The sequence below is a fragment of the Chanodichthys erythropterus genome, chromosome 12 (assembly GCF_024489055.1).
Source record: "Chanodichthys erythropterus isolate Z2021 chromosome 12, ASM2448905v1, whole genome shotgun sequence".
Taxonomy (NCBI): domain Eukaryota; kingdom Metazoa; phylum Chordata; class Actinopteri; order Cypriniformes; family Xenocyprididae; genus Chanodichthys; species Chanodichthys erythropterus.
The window spans coordinates 56,785,305-56,803,372 of record NC_090232.1 but is presented as its reverse complement, the minus strand read 5'-3'; the positions used below and the strand labels follow the sequence as shown (position 1 = coordinate 56,803,372).

Below are 18,068 nucleotides of genomic sequence, written 5' to 3'. Positions count from 1 at the left end.
TCAAGCACGAAGTGCTGAAACCCTATTGTAATTGTTAGGATTTTTATTATTATTATTATTATTATTATTATTATTATTCTGCCGTAAAACTGATTGTGCAGCCTAAACCGTAAGTGCTAGAGACTTGAAACTTTGTCAAATGATAGTACAAAAATCGAGGAGAGGTTGACAAAGTATGACCCAAATCGGCCAATAGGTGGCGCTACAGCGATCAAATGTGCGAAATGGCTCATAACTCCTAAACCGTTTATCGTAGATTAATAAAATTACATATTTGGAATCCTTGGGTCAAGGCGGTTAAAAGCATAGAAAAAAAGATTCGCGCTGCGAGGTCCCGTTTTCCCGCCATTTTGAATTTTGTCCAAAACCTACTTTTGCGAACTAGTCCTAGGTTTTTTGCCCGATCAGAACCAAACCAGTGCAGAAATGTTCTCTGTAGTGTGTTTATCAATAATTATTAAAAAAAAGTTGAAATTTTCATTCACGGTCACTAAAGGGCGCCAAAACGTACGATGTGGGCGGAGCCACTTTTACTAAAATGGCTATAACTCGAGAACGAAATTAGATATTTGCACCAAACTTGGTACACCTGTATACGGGCTAAATTTTTGGTCACGATAAAAAAATCGTGACGATTGGCCACTAGGTGGCGCTATAACGCAAAAAAAACATGAAAACAGCTGTAACTATGCAACCGTTAGTCCGATTGACTTAAAATTTGGCGTGTAGTGTCTTGGTCCAAGGGGGCATGATTGTCTATGAGAACATTGGCGTATCTCAAAAAACATGGCCGCCATCGGCCAATGAAATTTGAGCACCTATTAGACAAGGTTAACGGAGCCCGATCGGAACGAAACTCGGTGTGCATGATCGAATCGTGCTCATGGACGTCTGTACCAATTTTGAAAGAAATCGGCCACTAGTTGGCGCTAACGAGTTTTACGACTCTGTAATCACATGGTGTTTCATAAATCCACACAATATGCATATCATTTGATAGATCTACTCATGCTGAACAATTTTGCCTCAAGAACCAATTCTGTCAATCAAACCGTTCATTAATTATTCATGAATATTTTAAAAACCTACTTTTGCAAACTAGTCCTAGGTTTTTCGCCTAATCGGAATAAAACCAGTGTAGGACAATTCTCTGGACTCTCTAGATCAATAATTATCGCAAAAAAAGTTGAACTTTATCCTTTGGGTCGCTATAACGGGGTCATTTAGAAAGTGGGCGTGGCTAAATATACCCAAAAGCCTATAAAACCTAAACGAAAACTCAGAACTTCACGAAAATTGGTGAACGCATGCAGAGTATGACTATACAGAAGCACACCAATTTTTATGGAGATCGGACCATAGGTGGCGCTATAACTGTTAGAAAACTTTAAAAAACTTGTGTTTTTAATGCTTTTGGATGAAATTGTATATAACTCTGGATGTGATCGACTTATTTCAACGGGAGATATATCTTTAGACTCCTGAATCCTTGCCGAGTTCAACGATATCAGACTTGCCAGGTTTCGGAAAACGGTTTGTGCCACGTTGTGATTTAGCGCTTAAAAAACGTTTGCGAATATCTTCGAAACCGTTTGTCCGATCGTCACGAAACCACCGTAGAAAACACGGAACCTAAGTTGGTTTACTATTCGTTAAAGCCCAAATGTCAAAATTTTGATAGGAAGTGGCAATTAAATACAATCAAAGTCTTTCATGGGTCAATTTTTATGCGCTCATATATATAAGTGTCTATAACGTCAAAACGAAATGAGATAATTTCACCAAATTTGGCACACATATGTATGGATACACTCCAAGGACATCCCCCAAAAATGGTGGAGATCGGGCAATAGGTGGCGCTATAACTGTCAAAAAACCTTTAAAACTATATATTTCTATAATGAATTGCCTGACACTGTCATTTTGTGCCACCAGATGGCAGCAGAAGGCCACTAATATAATTCAAGGTTTCAAGAATTCAATGTTTTGTCATTTAAAATCCCTTTAAACCAGGGGTGCCCAATCCTGTTCCTGGACATCTACCTACCTGCACATTTTAGCTCCAACCCTGATAAAACACACCTGAATCAGTTAATTAAGATCTTCAGGAGCACTTCATAATTACAGACAGGTGTGTTGAGCTGGGCTAGAGCTGAATTGTAGGAAGGTAGATCTCCAGGAACAGGATTGGGCACCCCTACTTTAAACTATATAAATCCTTATAATAACATTACAAATCACATTTTTTTCAAGGTTTACCACTTCATTTGTTCATGTGACTTATGTCTTTGCAGTAAGACAACATTACAATTACATTGTGACCTGAAAATTATATTTTTTTGTTTATGTGTGTGTGTGTATGTGTGTAAAGCATGCTTCGTATGTATAAGGTATTACTGTTTAAACCTTTTCTTTCTGTGTTTGTTTTAGCATATATGATTTCAGTGGTACATGCTTGCTAAATAAGACAAATCCTGCCTTAAACTGCCTTAAATGCTTGAACCCCGATAAAATGCTGCATGCAGCTTTAATTATTATTATTATTATTATTATTATTCTTTTTCTTCTGCCGTAAAACGCATCGTGCAGCCCAAACCGTAAGGCCTAAAGACTTGAAACTTTGTCAAATGATAGTACAAAAATCGAGGAGAGGTTGACAAAGTATGACCCAAATCGGCCAATAGGTGGCGCTACAGCGATCAAATGCGCAAAATGGCTCATAACTCCTAAACCGTTTGTCGCAGATTAAAAAAATTACATATTTGGAATCCTTGGATCAAGGCGGTGAAAAGCATAGAAAGAAAGATTCGCGCTGCGAGGTCCCGTTTTCCCGCCATTTTGAATTTTGTCCAAAACCTACTTTTGCGAACTAGTCCTAGGTTTTTCGCCCGATGGGAACCAAACCAGTGCAGAAATGTTCTCTGGAGTGTGAATATCAATAATTATCAAAAAAAAGTTGAAATTTTGATTCACGGTCACGAAGGGGCGCCAAAACGTACGTTAAGGGCGGAGCCACTTTTACTAAAATGGCTATAACTCGAGAACGAAATGAGATATTTGCACCAATCTCGGTACACATGTGTATGGGCTCATTCTTTGGTCACGATAAAAAAATCTCGTCGATTGGGCATTAGGTGGCGCTATAACTTGAAAAAAACATAAACACGTCTGTAACTAAGCAACCGTTAGTCCAATCGACTTGAAATTTGGCATGCAGTGTCTTGGTCCAAGGGGGCATGATGGTCTATGAGGACATTGGCGTATCTCAAAAAACATGGCCGCCATCGGCCAATGAAGTTTGAGCACCTATTAGACCAGGTTAACGGAGGCCGATCGGAACGAAACTCAATGGGCATGTTCAACTCATGGTCCTAGAGGTCTGTAAGAATTTTGAAAGAAATCGGCCACAAGTTGGCGCTAACGAGTTTTACGCCTCGGTAATCACATGGTGTTTCATAAAATGCATATCATTTGATAGATCTCCTCATGCTGAACAACTTTGCCTCAAGAACCAATTCTGTCAATCAAATCGTTCATTAATTATTCGCAAATATGTGAAAAACCTACTTTTGCGAACTAGTCCTAGGTTTTTCACCCGATTGGAATGAAACCAGTGTAGGACAATTCTATGGACTCTCTAGATCAATAATTATCAAAAAAAGTTGAACTTTGTCCTTTGGGTTGCTATAACTGGTCATTTAGAAAATGGGTGTGGCAAAATGTACTCAAAAGCCTATAAATCCTAAACGAAAACTCGGAACTTCACGTAAATAAGTGAGCATATGCCAAATATTGTTCTAAATAAGCATGACAAATTTTGTGCAGATTGGGCAACAGGTATAGAAGTTATAACAGTTACAATTATGAAAAATGACAATATTCCTATGTTTATAAACGAAATATCAACCAATCCAGCCAGCACTGAGCTCATTCGAACCGTCTAGATGACATCTGTCCACACTATGAATTTCAGGCATTTTCATTGAATTTTCGCCGAGATATTAGCCAAAAACCAGCGGGCGCGATTTAAAATGGCGGCCGCCAATGACGTCACATCCCGCTACATTTTTGCTTCTAACTCAGGAACCGAAAGTCCCCGCGAGCTCAAACTCGGATGGCAAGGTCCCCTCCCGGCCCTTGAGCGGCCACATCCGTCGCGGGCCTCGGGGACGCCCCCCCGCGGATCGCTAGTTCGCGGGACCCCCGAATTTAAACGGCCGTAACTCCCGAGCCCTACCTCCTAGGACCTTGGGGAAGGGCTCGTTGGAAAGGCCCTTTCCCCAACTAGATTCGATTCGAGTTTGGTGCGATTTGGTCTAGGCGTTCTTGAGATATAAGCACAAAAAGATACGCATTAGACCAGGCGTAACTCCCGACCCCCAACACTCACTGTCCCGGCGATGGTCTCGTTCCACAGGGCCCGTTGAGCTCTATCTACCCTCTGAGTTTCAGAATTTTTCGATGTCCTGTTCCTGAGATATAAGCGATAAACCAAATTCCTATTCATCATTCATTCATTCATTATTTTGGTGTGAAAAAGACAAGACTTGCACTAAGATTTTCTTACCTATCATGTAATTTCAAATATCTACAACAAAACATTTTGCGTGGCAAAATGTACTCAAGAGCTTATAATTCCTAAATTAAAACTCAGAACTTCACGAAATTAAGTGAGCACACGCAGCATATGCCTCTAAAGAAGCATGCCAATTTTTATGGAGATCGACCAGTAGGTGGCGCTATAACTGTAAAAGCTTTAAAATCCATATATTTTCAATGGTAAATTGCCTGTTTTGGCTGAAAATGGTCAATTCCTTCTATGATTTAGATGTTTAAATGCTTGCTAAATAAAACTTAAATATCTTTTAAACTTTAAAGTATCTTTTTATGCATATCTGCTTAAAGGTCTTAAATGCTTGAACCCCGGTAAATGCTGCTTGCAGCTTTAATTAGGGGTTCAAGCACGTAGTGCTGAAACCCTATTGTTATTGTGCTGATTTTTATTATTATTATTCTTTTTCTTCTGCCGTAAAACGCATCGTGCAGCCCAAACCGTAAGGCCTAGAGACTTGAAACTTTGTCAGATGATAGTACAAAAATCGAGGAGAGGTTGACAAAGTATGACCCAAATCGGCCAATAGGTGGCGCTACAGCGATCAAATGCGCAAAATGGCTCATAACTCCTAAACCGTTTGTCGTAGATTAAAAGAATTACATATTTGGAATCCTTGCGTCAAGGCGGTGACAAGCGTAGAAGATCAGATTTGCTCTCCGAGGTCCCGTTTTCCCGCCATTTTGAATTTTGTCCAAAACCTACTTTTCGAACTAGTCCTAGGTTTTTTGCCCGATCGGAACCAAACCAGTGCAGAAATGTTCTCTGGAGTGTGAATATCAATAATTATCAAAAAAAGTTGAAATTTTGATTCACGGTCACGAAGGGGCGCCAAAACGTACGTTAAGGGCGGAGCCACTTTTACTAAAATGGCTATAACTCGAGAACGAAATGAGATATTTGCACCAATCTCAGTACACATGTGTATGGGCTCATTCTTTGGTCACGATAAAAAAATCTCGTCGATTGGGCATTAGGTGGCGCTATAACTTGAAAAAAACATAAACACGTCTGTAACTAAGCAACCGTTAGTCCAATCGACTTGAAATTTGGCATGCAGTGTCTTGGTCCAAGGGGGCATGATGGTCTATGAGGACATTGGCGTATCTCAAAAAACATGGCCGCCATCGGCCAATGAAGTTTGAGCACCTATTAGACCAGGTTAACGGAGGCCGATCGGAACGAAACTCAATGGGCATGTTCAACTCATGGTCCTAGAGGTCTGTAAGAATTTTGAAAGAAATCGGCCACAAGTTGGCGCTAACGAGTTTTACGCCTCGGTAATCACATGGTGTTTCATAAAATGCATATCATTTGATAGATCTCCTCATGCTGAACAACTTTGCCTCAAGAACCAATTCTGTCAATCAAATCGTTCATTAATTATTCGCAAATATGTGAAAAACCTACTTTTGCGAACTAGTCCTAGGTTTTTCACCCGATTGGAATGAAACCAGTGTAGGACAATTCTATGGACTCTCTAGATCAATAATTATCAAAAAAAGTTGAACTTTGTCCTTTGGGTTGCTATAACTGGGTCATTTAGAAAATGGGTGTGGCAAAATGTACTCAAAAGCCTATAAATCCTAAACGAAAACTCGGAACTTCACGAAAATAAGTGAGCATATGCCAAATATTGTTCTAAATAAGCATGACAAATTTTGTGAAGATTGGGCAACAGGTATAGAAGTTATAACAGTTATAATGATGAAAAATGACAATATTCCTATGTTTATAAACGAAATCTCAACCAATCCAGCCAGCACCGGGCTCATTCGAACCGTCTAGATGAAGTCTGTCCACATTATGAATTTCAGGCATTTTCATTGAATTGTCGCCGAGATATTAGCCAAAAACCAGCGGGCGCGTTTTAAAATGGCGGCCGCCAATGACGTCACATCCCGGTACATTTTTGCTTCTAACTCAGGAACCGAAAGTCCCCGCGAGCTCAAACTCGGATGGCAAGGTCCTCTCCGGGCCCTTGAGCGGCCACATCCGTCGCGGGCCTCGGGGACGCCCCCCCGCGGATCGCTAGTTCGCGGGACCCCCGAATTTAAACGGCCGTAACTCCCGAGCCCTACCTCCTAGGACCTTGGGGAAGGGCTCGTTGGAAAGGCCCTTTCCCCGACTAGATTCGTTTCGAGTTTGGTGCAATTTGGCCTGAGCGTTCTTGAGATATAAGCACAAAAAGATACGCATTAGACCAGGCGTAACTCCCGACCCCCAACACTCACTGTCCCCGCGATGGTCTCGTTCCACAGGGCCTGTTGAGCACTATCTACCCTCTGAGTTTCAGAATTTTTCGATGTCCTGTTCCCGAGATATAAGCGAAAAACCAAATTCCCATTTATCATTCATTCATTATTCTGTTGTCAGAAAGACAAGACTTGCACTAAGATTTTCTTACCTATCATGTATTTCAAATATCTACAACAATGTGTGTGTAAACATGTTTAATGCAGTCATGGAAAATGTACAAAACCAAAACCAGACCATGAAAGTAGGCTAATGACTGGTCCTTTGCTGCCACCTGCTGGTTAAAGTTGTCATATTGTTCTATAATCCATATTTAGACTTGATAAAAATCACTATTAATGATTACAATCACATTTTGTCAAAATGCATCACTTAATTTCGGTTGATTAATGACAATTGTGCCACATTATGTGAAACTTTAAGGAGACTTGGAGTAAACATTTTGTTACCCATCATTTATTTTGTCAATCAAATCGTTCATTCAAGAATATTTTAAAAACCTACTTTTGCATACTAATCAGGTTTTTTGCTCAATCTGAATAAAACCAATGCAGTACAATTCTCTGGACTCTGTTGTTTAATAATGATCAAAAAAAAGTTGAACTTTTGCATTAGTGGATATAAAAGGGTCATTTCAAAATAATTTTGCTAATTATTAAATTTAATTAATTTTAGCTTGCAGTAAGTATTTTTTATGTATCATTTATCAGTTATAGAGGCCGATTGGTGGACCTGTTTGATTCATTGTTTTTTGAGTGTGTGCACAGTTCTAAAAAGGAATTAACCAATAGGAAATGTAATTATGGTTTTCAATTGTCTATGAATGTATGAAAAAAATGTATTTGTACTTTGAAAGTTTATAAATGATGTTTAATAAAGTTATCAAAAAATCTAGTTATACCTGTGTATGATCATATAATTTATTAGTGTTTGGGTGTTACAGGAAGAATACAGATGAAGGCTGAATAACAAAAAACAGGTTTTAATTCAGGCAAATATGCAACAGAGTGCTAACACACAAACAATAACAGACAGAGACTGAACTAAACAGGGAGAATATATACACAGGAGTGGATGAGGGAACTAAATGGGAACAGCTAAGCAAGGATTAACATAATCAAACAACATGGCAACTAGAACATGACAGACAACAGAACACACATGACATTGGGACTGTTTATATAAATATTGTACATACTGCAACTGTTGTTTAAAATTCCCTTAAAACAACTGTAAATCTGTCTGCCCCAATGTTCTCATTGAAGCCCGCCACAATATGGTTGAGTTATTACTAAAAATACAAATATATAATTAATGGAAAGAAGTTTTTTGGTTGGTGAAATTTTGCATATACTCATACAAAGTAGGTTCAATTTTTAAAATATTATAGGAAATAAATAATTAATGCATTTATTAGGAATTTCATTATATTGTTTCTATTTGCATATATATGGTTCAGAAAAAAAAATATTGTATACTGAGTTCAAATGAAACATTTGTTAAGACAAATAGTAAAAACAGTAAAGTTAAACTATTTGTAAATAATTTCATATAATATTGTATAATAGTCTAAATAACATCAAATTCTCTCATTACCTTTTGTTTTTATTTTATTTTATTTTATTTTATTATTATTATTATTATTATTATTATTTTACTTTTTTGTATATTGCAGTAATAAATATTGTGAATTAAACCAAAACCAACTCAATACAAATCAAATATTGACTATTACATGGGGAATTTAAAAAAAAAAAAAAGATACATTAAAAAATCCAATAAATGTAAATTAACACGTATTCATTTCAATTGTTGGTGTATTAAAGTAGCAAACTGTGTTAATATATGGTCAGCTGGAAATTATACATTTACAAATACAATAAAAAAACTTTGAAGCTTACTTAAAAAAGTAACTAGAATGCAGACAGAACCTTATAATTTATAAAGGTGATAAGATGTGCAAAAGGAAAATCACATATTAGATTTAAAAAATATTACACAATATAAAATTATATATAAAAAACAAGTACATACAATTAACAAACAAAAAAATGTATATGAGTATAAAGACAATAAAATATAAAAAAAAAAAAATGCATGTGAAAATAAGAAATATAAAATAGTAAGGAAATATTAATTAGCCTAATTAATTAATTCATTCATTCATTCATTCATTCAGTTTCAATGGTTTGGATATTAAAGTGTGTAGATGTCAAAAACAAAAAGCACATAATATATAAAACATATCTTTGAAGTAACAAATGTTAAGTGTCAAAAACATTTACAGAGTTTAGAAATGTAAAAAGTACATTTTTTTTTTTAAATTACTGAAAATTTTAAAAAGCATAAAACATTTTAAAAATATCCAACAAATTTAAAATGATTCATTCATTCATTCCATCAATTTCAATGGGTTATATATGTGAAAGTAGTAAAATTTTTGTGTTAATACATGTTCAAAATTAAATCAGATTGAAACTGAACTATCAGAATATTTTCATGACATTACTCTCCAAGCCCCACTACTAAAAAGTATGTGGTTGTGCTGCAAAATGCTCAACAGAAGCAACAAAAAGTGGTTCAAAACGTTGGAGAGGAGCAGGCAAAGACTGATGAGACTTAGGATGTAGCAGAAACAAATAATACAGTGGATAAGAAGTAAGAAGGTAGGATGTGATGGAGGCCCACAACTAAACAGATGGAGGTTAGATGCACAATAGAACAAGGAGCTTGACCGACATGGGTGGAGTTGTGAACAGTGTAAATCCAGGTGAACATGTTGATAAAGGAGACTTTGAGCCAACAGAGACAAGCTCCAACAACAGATACTTAAAGTTGGGTGGAATCAGCAGTGATGGACATTACTTGGAATTGGATTGATTGGCTTAGAATTTAGCTCATAATATAACAAAACTTGATGGTAACTGAGCTCATAGGATAATTCTCAGTGATAGCAGTTTGAGTTTCAGTCCATGCAGGCCAACAAAATATCCTCAGTGAAATATGACATTAGATGTTGTCAAACACTCCAGGCTCTCATTATCTGTACCAAGGATCCAAAAAGGCTGACTCAGTTTCTGGTTCAAAGTGAGGCAGATATTGTCCTCAGCGAGACAGATGGAGTCATGATTGTTGTTTGAATTGAGTATTTCTGTTACAGTTCTGCAGGAAAATCCTAGAAGATCAATAGTCTTACTTAGTATGTAAACAAATAATTAAATGCACAAACAATCCAGTGAATGATAATAGGCTACTGCAGACAAAAAAATCCTTTTTTTTACGTTTTACATAAATGGCAATGTAAAATGACATGATCAAATTGTTTTCTTCTTCTGAGAGCCAAGAACAGAAAGCTAAATCTGCAATTAGCTCAAAGTCAAAAAAAAAAAAAGGTCAGTCAACAGTGGAAAAAGGTACACTGCACTCTTATTTGATTTGCAGCTGAATTCAGCCACACACATATGATACCGAGATCATGAGTCAATAACTTGCCTTGAATCAATAATCCATAATGGTGATGGGGCTGTAATGGTCTGGAGAATGTTCTCTGCAGTCAAACTGTTTGTTCCTGATTTACGTAGAAAACGGAAATGTAATGGAAATGCCAGGAGGTCTTGGAGTTGAATGTTGTCCTAATAATGGAGATGATGTGGTCATCAAAGCAACATTTGATGTTACATTTGATGTACCTAAGGAGAATTAGATTCTGATTAGAATTTTTTTTTAAATTTTACAACACATACAAATGGATTACACTGTAAATGGTTACTTTAACCACAATATTTTATATTCAAACAAAATATTCTTCTAATGCAAACATATTGTATAGTGGTAATTTTAGAATTGTATGTTAATATTATAAAACTTATGACCAATTTAAAAGATAAAAATGGTCTCACCTGTTTATGAATACTCCAACTGTTGTAATATGATGAAAATGAAGTAGCTAAGATAGTCCAAGATTTCTTAAAGTTCCTCTTTGTCTTTCCTTTCTCTTTTATATACAATGTCTTACTGTTTTAAAATGAAGTTTCACCTCTTTAAGTAGTTGAATATAAATTTGATCAATGCCAACTGTAAAATTAATTTCTGCATACAAAGTCATTACAAAAGCATATTACATAGACATTTTGATCAATAAAATATTGGAAACAAACAAAGACGAATGAATGAATGAATGAATGAATGAATAAATGAATGAATAATAATAATAATAAAAAAACTACAACAATTAAAATGAGTAATTGTTTTAAAAAAAGTGTATGGTGTTAAGGCCTCTGAATAAATGGCATTATTTTTGAATCCAATAAATATATTTTAAATATATTAACTCATTACAAGTTTAAATAACTAAAAAATGAGTACTGCTATTTATTTTAGATAAACATAAATATGAACATGACCTTAACACCAACTTAAAGTAGTAAAAAATTAAACAATCCCAATGGCTACTGCTGCCTTCACGTGCTATCGGAAATGTCCTACTTTTGACTTCTTAAGTCATAATTTTTAGTTTGTCTTCGTAATTTATTTAATTCTCTATAGGAATATAGGAATTTCAATAGAAGGCAGGTTGATTCTTGCCTTCTTTTTTATATGAAAAGTCAGTGATTAATATTTAGTTATTAAAGATATTTATGTAAAATCATATTAAATTATGAAATAAGAAACTTTTATTTACAATAATTCCGATAGCACATGAAGGCAGCATAAATTCCCACAGAGGCTGTCCACTGATTAACATCCACCTCTGTATCCCCCCCCCTTACGGTGGACAATGCATTATAGCCACTTCATCACAATGCAGTCATGATAGCTGAAGTATGTGGGCATTATGTCAATCGTAAGTTTATCCAAGTCAATATCTTTTATATATACATGGTCAATTAATGTCCCATTTTCAGTTGTTGGTTTTTCAACAATTTGTGTAAAACCAAAATGCTGCATAACATCATGAATTGTTGAATTACTAAAAAGGTTTTCATTGAAATCCCCTAAAATTATTTTTCCACCTGGTAAGCAGTTTATTTGATTAATTAAGGTAATCAACCTCTCTCTAAACAATGGTAAGATATATGATGGTGGTCTATACACAACTGCCAAGGTTGTGTTTAAATGTTGTATATTGCACGTTAGACATTCAATGTTAATACATGGTAAATCAACTAAAGTAGCTTTTACATTCTGTCTATAATAGATACCAACACCACCATGATTTTCTTCTTTTAGTTTAGCAAAAACATCCTGACTTGTGTCGTAAGCAACATTTCGTGGTTTATCATAAAAATAGTATCCAGTAAGACTGATTTCATTCTCAAAATAGTTTGGTTTTAACCATGTCTCTGTTACACAAATCATATCTGCTTGAAAATATCTCTTATCTTGGCGAATATCTAAAATATGTGGATTGACTCCTTGAACATTGTGTAACATAATTTGAAATTTTACACTTTCTGTAATTTCCCTTGGAACAATGAATGGAGGCATACTCTGTAGAGCTTGCTCAATGTTGTCTTTTGCAAAAATAACATTTTCTTTGAAATCTTCTATTATGAGTCCATCAAGACAGGTCACTCTACTTAATGCTACATATGCTTGTCCTGGAGCAAACATCTTTTTCATTGAAACAACAGCTTTGTTCACTGTCAGACCTTGTACTTTGTGAACTGTGCACGCCCAGGCCAGTCTCAAAGGATATTGCCTTCTGACACCACCAGTGCTTGTTACTTTTTCTTCTTCAGGTTCAATTGGTGTACTTTTCTCCAGTCCAGGTTTTAAACATGTTTTTTTACCTCTAGCTTCTTTACCAACATGTTCATCATCAAATTCGATATATATTTTTGATGGAAACATTTCATCATCATCATAACAAAATTCTTTAATTGTCCCAAAGATTCCATTCACAAGACCATCTGAGACATTAATATTTTTCAGCAGCATTACTCGAGCATCAATGGCTAATTCAAGGGATTTTTCCAAACTACTGTTCTGCACTCTGGAATGAAACCCATCCTTTTTTTCCATTCGGCCATTCTTAGCATTTCTTTCAAAATCTTGAGCATTTATAGTAACCGTGTCAGTGCATACTTTGTGTAACTTTGATATATTGTGATCATCAACTTCACTATTAGTTGCATAAATATGGATATCTGTACTATCATCACCATCACCTGTTTCACATTTCTTAAGCATATTAACATCTTCTTCAAGCATTACTTCATCTTTTTTACGTAGCCTTAAACGGTTTAATAATTCTGCAAACTTTTTGTCCTTCTGACGCATAATCTCTGTAAGTTCAACAAAATGAAAGTTAGTTTCCCAAAGATTAACACCGTTGACTGGTTCAGTGTAAAGTGGTTTTCCTTTAACAGGAGACAGCTGATAAAAATCTCCAACTGCTATCACAGAGACATTTCCAAATGCAGAGTAATCACCTGTTTGTTTGATTTGTCTCAATCTTCCATGAATATATGACAGAAGTTTATGATCAACCATTGAAATTTCATCAATTATTAATATTTGCAGTTTTCCAAATTTGGCTCTCAAGGAATTAATTTTTTCATCTCCAAGTGGTTGATATGGCAGTGTAGCATTTATTCCAATGGACAGAGTGGAATGTACTGTAGCTGCATTTTTTAAGTTGTAAGCTGCAACACCAGTTGGTGCTGTTAATAGCACGTGTGTCTCATCTGGGTTCTCTGTTAACCTTGAAAGTATGCGAGAGGTTTCATAATAGATTGCTTTTATCAGCACTGACTTTCCAACACCTCCTGGACCAGATATAAAGACATGAAATGGATCTGGGTTTTCACCTTGTACTTTTGCTAAACACCATTGCCGCACTTTGTAAAAGATTTGTGACTGCTTTTCATTCAAAGACCGTAGCAAAGCCAAAACATCTTGCTTTGTCATAGCAGATGGATTGGATTCTAGTTTTGAAGGACCTACATTTGGTAATAGATCAGGTATAATATCATCACCTTCCTCTGTTTCTATTTGTTGTTTCTTACTCTCTAGACATTCCAAACGTTCAAGTTCTGCTTCTGGACAGATTTGGGCCCAAGCATCTTCCATTGGTCCGTGCTGTTCTAAATCATCTTGAGCTCTTTGTATTGTGTCTGCTTCTTTTTCAAATTTTGCCATGTTTGTGTCAACTATAATTTTCACTGACTCAAGCTCATCATTATAAATTGTTACAAATCCAGTCTCATAAAACTCCTGATGGGAAGGGAAATGTGGTGGCTTCAATTGATCTCGCACAAAATGAGGCAAAAATAATTCCAAAATACTTTGATAATAATTTTCTGGATTTTTAGTGGGTGAAAAACGGGCATATCGTACAATGGCACAGTTTGAACAAGTTCGTTTTCTCACAAAGCCCATGTCATTTTCCAGTTTTACTCTATCTGCACACAAGTATTCAGATTTACTCAAAACTCTGTACTCTGAGGCAAAGGTTGCTAAACACATTCCAGTAAATTCTTTGGTATTTGGACGGGCTCTGTATCTCTCTGTGATGCTTTTCATCCATATGCCATCACTGTTGTCATCTCCACATTCAGCTTTTTTATGTATAGTGTTTAAGGGTAAACTCATTCTTATTGTATTAATTCCAGTTGGAATGAACACTACTTTCCTTGACCCCTCTTTTAGTTTCATGTTAGTCAGCCGATAAACACTTTCTTGAGCTGAGACCTCTCGATTATGTAAAAACACACTGCCAAGTTTTCTTAAAGCTTGTTTTGCATCCATATTACCTTGACTGTGTGCTTCTTTTTGAGCATTAGCCAGCAGCAAACCCATTTCTCTCTCAGCTTTGGAAATATAGGAAATTATATATACTATACAAGAGTAAGCATCAACAACAAATTGTATATCCATGTTTGCATTCCAACATCTCAGAAGATCAGGATTATATTGATTAACCCATACATCACTTGGCTTTCTCTTCAAAACAACATTTGTTTTTTTCGTAATTCTATTGTATGCCATTTCAAATGTCTCTTGATTTATACCAATAGATGCAAACATAGAGTCAACTGAATCAAATGCAACATCGCTATTCAATAAACATTCTCTGACTTTTTTCATTACAGCTTCAGCTAACTCTTTTGATATTTGTTTACAGTTTGTCTTTTTGTATTGTCTTTCATTTTTTTCATCATCAGTTTCTTTTTCATCTTTATCACTCTTGCTGCTTCTTGTAATAAAAGTATTTTTGCTTGGTGGACGTGGAAAGTTGAATCTACACACAGTTCCTTTCTTTTTACATGTTTTTGCATGTCTTTTACTGTGTTGTTGCACACTGCTCACTATTTCATGCATTTCTTTTTGCTGTTCAGGTGGCATTTCACAAGTGACATAGCGATCAACAAATGCTACAACTTCATTATCATCATCTCTGTCCACTTGAGGTGCATTTTCAACCCAAAACAGACAATGTGTATGAGGTGAACCACGTTGTTGGAATTCTATTCGATAGAAATAATCTATTATTTTTCCAATTGGTTGGGCTGGAGACATAATAACATCTTTCAGAAAGTAGTGAAATCGATAATCAAACATTCTGGCAGCAGTTACAGGATTACGTTTCAACATCCCACATCTATCAGACCAATCCAATTTATCAATAGGTGTTTGACAGCCCTCTTGTTTTACAATACATTGCATTAGCTCTGTCCATCGCAAATCCGCTGATGAAAATGAGCAAAACCATGTTGGAATACCTAATTGTCTAACCATTGCAAATAAATCTTTTTGAACACTTTGCCAAAAAACAGGAGTCCCTCTCACAGGTTTCAAAAATTTATAACCCTGATCAAAATTTAAAATCTTTTGCAGGGATTCTTTGTTTGTTAGCATTTCTGAAGTAATTTTTGTTTTGTTGCTTGTGTCATAGCCTTTCCTTAAAGCAATAGATACATTTGAGATCACTTGATTAAGCTCAGACAAATATTGTCCATAAAAGATGTAGTCCAGGTTTTGAGCAAAACGTCCATCTGCATTTAGGATTCTATTATTTAAATATCTAGACAGTGTTAATTTTTCAGGTCGTGAATCATGAAATGTTCCTGTTGCATTTGGGAAGAGAACTGGAAAGCATTTTGCTTCATTAGTTTCATCCATTAACATTCTCACTGGATTGTTGCCCTCTGCTGGTGCAAGTGACATAATTCCATCAAAATGTTGATCTAACACCTCTTGTGCAATGTCAACTGGTTGCAAACACGAATCCATAAACAAACCATGTTGCTGTCGATCATGAAGTGTCTCATCAGTGATGTCATTGTCTTCATTTTCAATATCATACTCTTTATTAACACATATGCCCAAGTCTCGTTCATTGTTATCACTTTTATCATTTATTTGTTCTTCTGTTTTACTCAGAGGATTAATCCAACTTTCATTAAACTCTACATCTGTATAGCACTTGTTATATTGTTGTAGATATTTTAAAGCAGTTTTTACCTTATCAACGTGCACAAACTTATATTCATAGTGTCCTTTATATGTCAGTTTTCTCTTAAGCTTTACACGAATCATCAAATCCTCATCTTCTGATCTTGGTAAAACATTCACCACATCTGTAACATTAGATGGAACACATGTCACTGGTCCATGAACACCATTCTGTCCACCTCGTGGTAATGCCATCATTTTCATGAATGGGATATGCTTCGCTATTAGATGTTGCTCAAGAGAGTTTAAACAGCTCAATTCAGGAGGAATAGGATCCAGAGTGAGATTGTTTGCAACACTTTCAGCAGGCATTTTACCTTCAGAAATTTTTCTATCACATGTGTGACAAATCCACAAATATTCCGCTGGACTATTTTTATACACACATTCTTCACTGCAGTCTTTATTACATTTATGAAAATCATTCAATGTTATACATTTTTCTGCAATGCAGCCAGCCTGGATAGATTTTTGAATATATTTATTTTTATTACAGTATTTCACCTGCATTTTAAAGCAGCAGCGATGACAAACTGAACATACATATTCAGGACCTGTTGATATTTTTTCTTTAAATTGTTCAATCACACAATCAATCTCTTTCCTTTTGATCTCTGCCTCATGATGAGTTACAGCATTTCTAATTTTAATGCTACTAGCAAAATTAATATCATTTTTATATTTCTCTTTGTTATAATGAATCACCTTAGTCTTGTGCATTTCATCTTCACTATATTTTCTAATACTGTACTGTTTCAAACGTTCCTTGTGTGCGGTATTCTCTGCGTATTTGTCAATAGAATACTGTTTCAAAGATTCCCTGTGTGCGGTATTCTCTGCGTATTTGTCAATAGAATGCTGCTTCAAAGATTCCCTGTGTGCGGTATTCTCTGCGTATTTGTCAATAGAATACCTTTTCAAAGATTGACAGCGCGATTCATATTTATTTTTGCTTAATATTTTTAATTTTTCTTGATAGTGTTCATTTTCATTATACATTTTAATACCAGATTTAATTTTCCTATGTTTGTACATTTCATCCTCATGATATCTTTTCATTGCTTTCATTTTTTTCCCCTCATTTAAGTCATAATTACTATTGTATTGGACTTTCTGTCTATAAAGCTTAAGTGGGTCTGACTTGGGATTTAATGATGCAGGAAACATGGAAACTTCAACTGGTGATTTACAAATTGAAGCACAGCTACCATCCTTTTTTTTCACACATAGAACAACTTCATAATGACAACTATTAGCATGTTTCAAGTAAATCCCCTTGTATTGGCAGCTCTGTCTGTTTGATGTGGCATTTAAGGCTGAATACTTAAGCCATTTCTCTTGAGTAAAAGTAAATATGTCTACACCAATTAAATCACTGGCTGCTTGTATTTCTAGCTCTGATGCCCAAGTTCCAACATATTTCATTCTCAAAGTGGCAATATAGTTCCCAACAGAACTGTGTCCTTGTCTGAGATACTGAATGTACCTTTCTTCATTTTGGAGAATATGAGATACAACAGCACGTCTCACTTTTCTGTGTTCTTTTTCACTTCCACTTACAGCATAAGCTATTGATCTGAAAAAGCAGTTACCATCACCCACAATATCTTTGGTTTTACAAGGTTCAGCCATTTCAACACTTTCATTTGGATAATTTTGTTCAATTGAAACATGTACAATGTTTAGCTTCAAGCAAATATTTTTTTGTTGCTGTACTGTTAATGGACTAAACTGAAAACAA

The 18,068-nt window shown here is 35.5% G+C and overlaps 2 protein-coding genes across 2 annotated transcripts in view; one reads left to right on the top strand and one right to left on the bottom strand.

The window, feature by feature from the left end:
• The window catches only part of dnajb14 (DnaJ heat shock protein family (Hsp40) member B14), a 272,202-nt gene that overhangs the window by 41,561 nt on the left and 212,573 nt on the right, over positions 1-18,068 (top strand). The gene's annotated exons all lie outside the window — the stretch shown is intronic.
• LOC137031542 (uncharacterized) lies at positions 11,651-17,326 on the bottom strand. Its single transcript, XM_067402552.1, has one exon. The coding sequence runs from the start codon at positions 17,324-17,326 to the stop codon at positions 11,651-11,653; it is 5,676 nt and encodes a 1,891-aa protein (XP_067258653.1).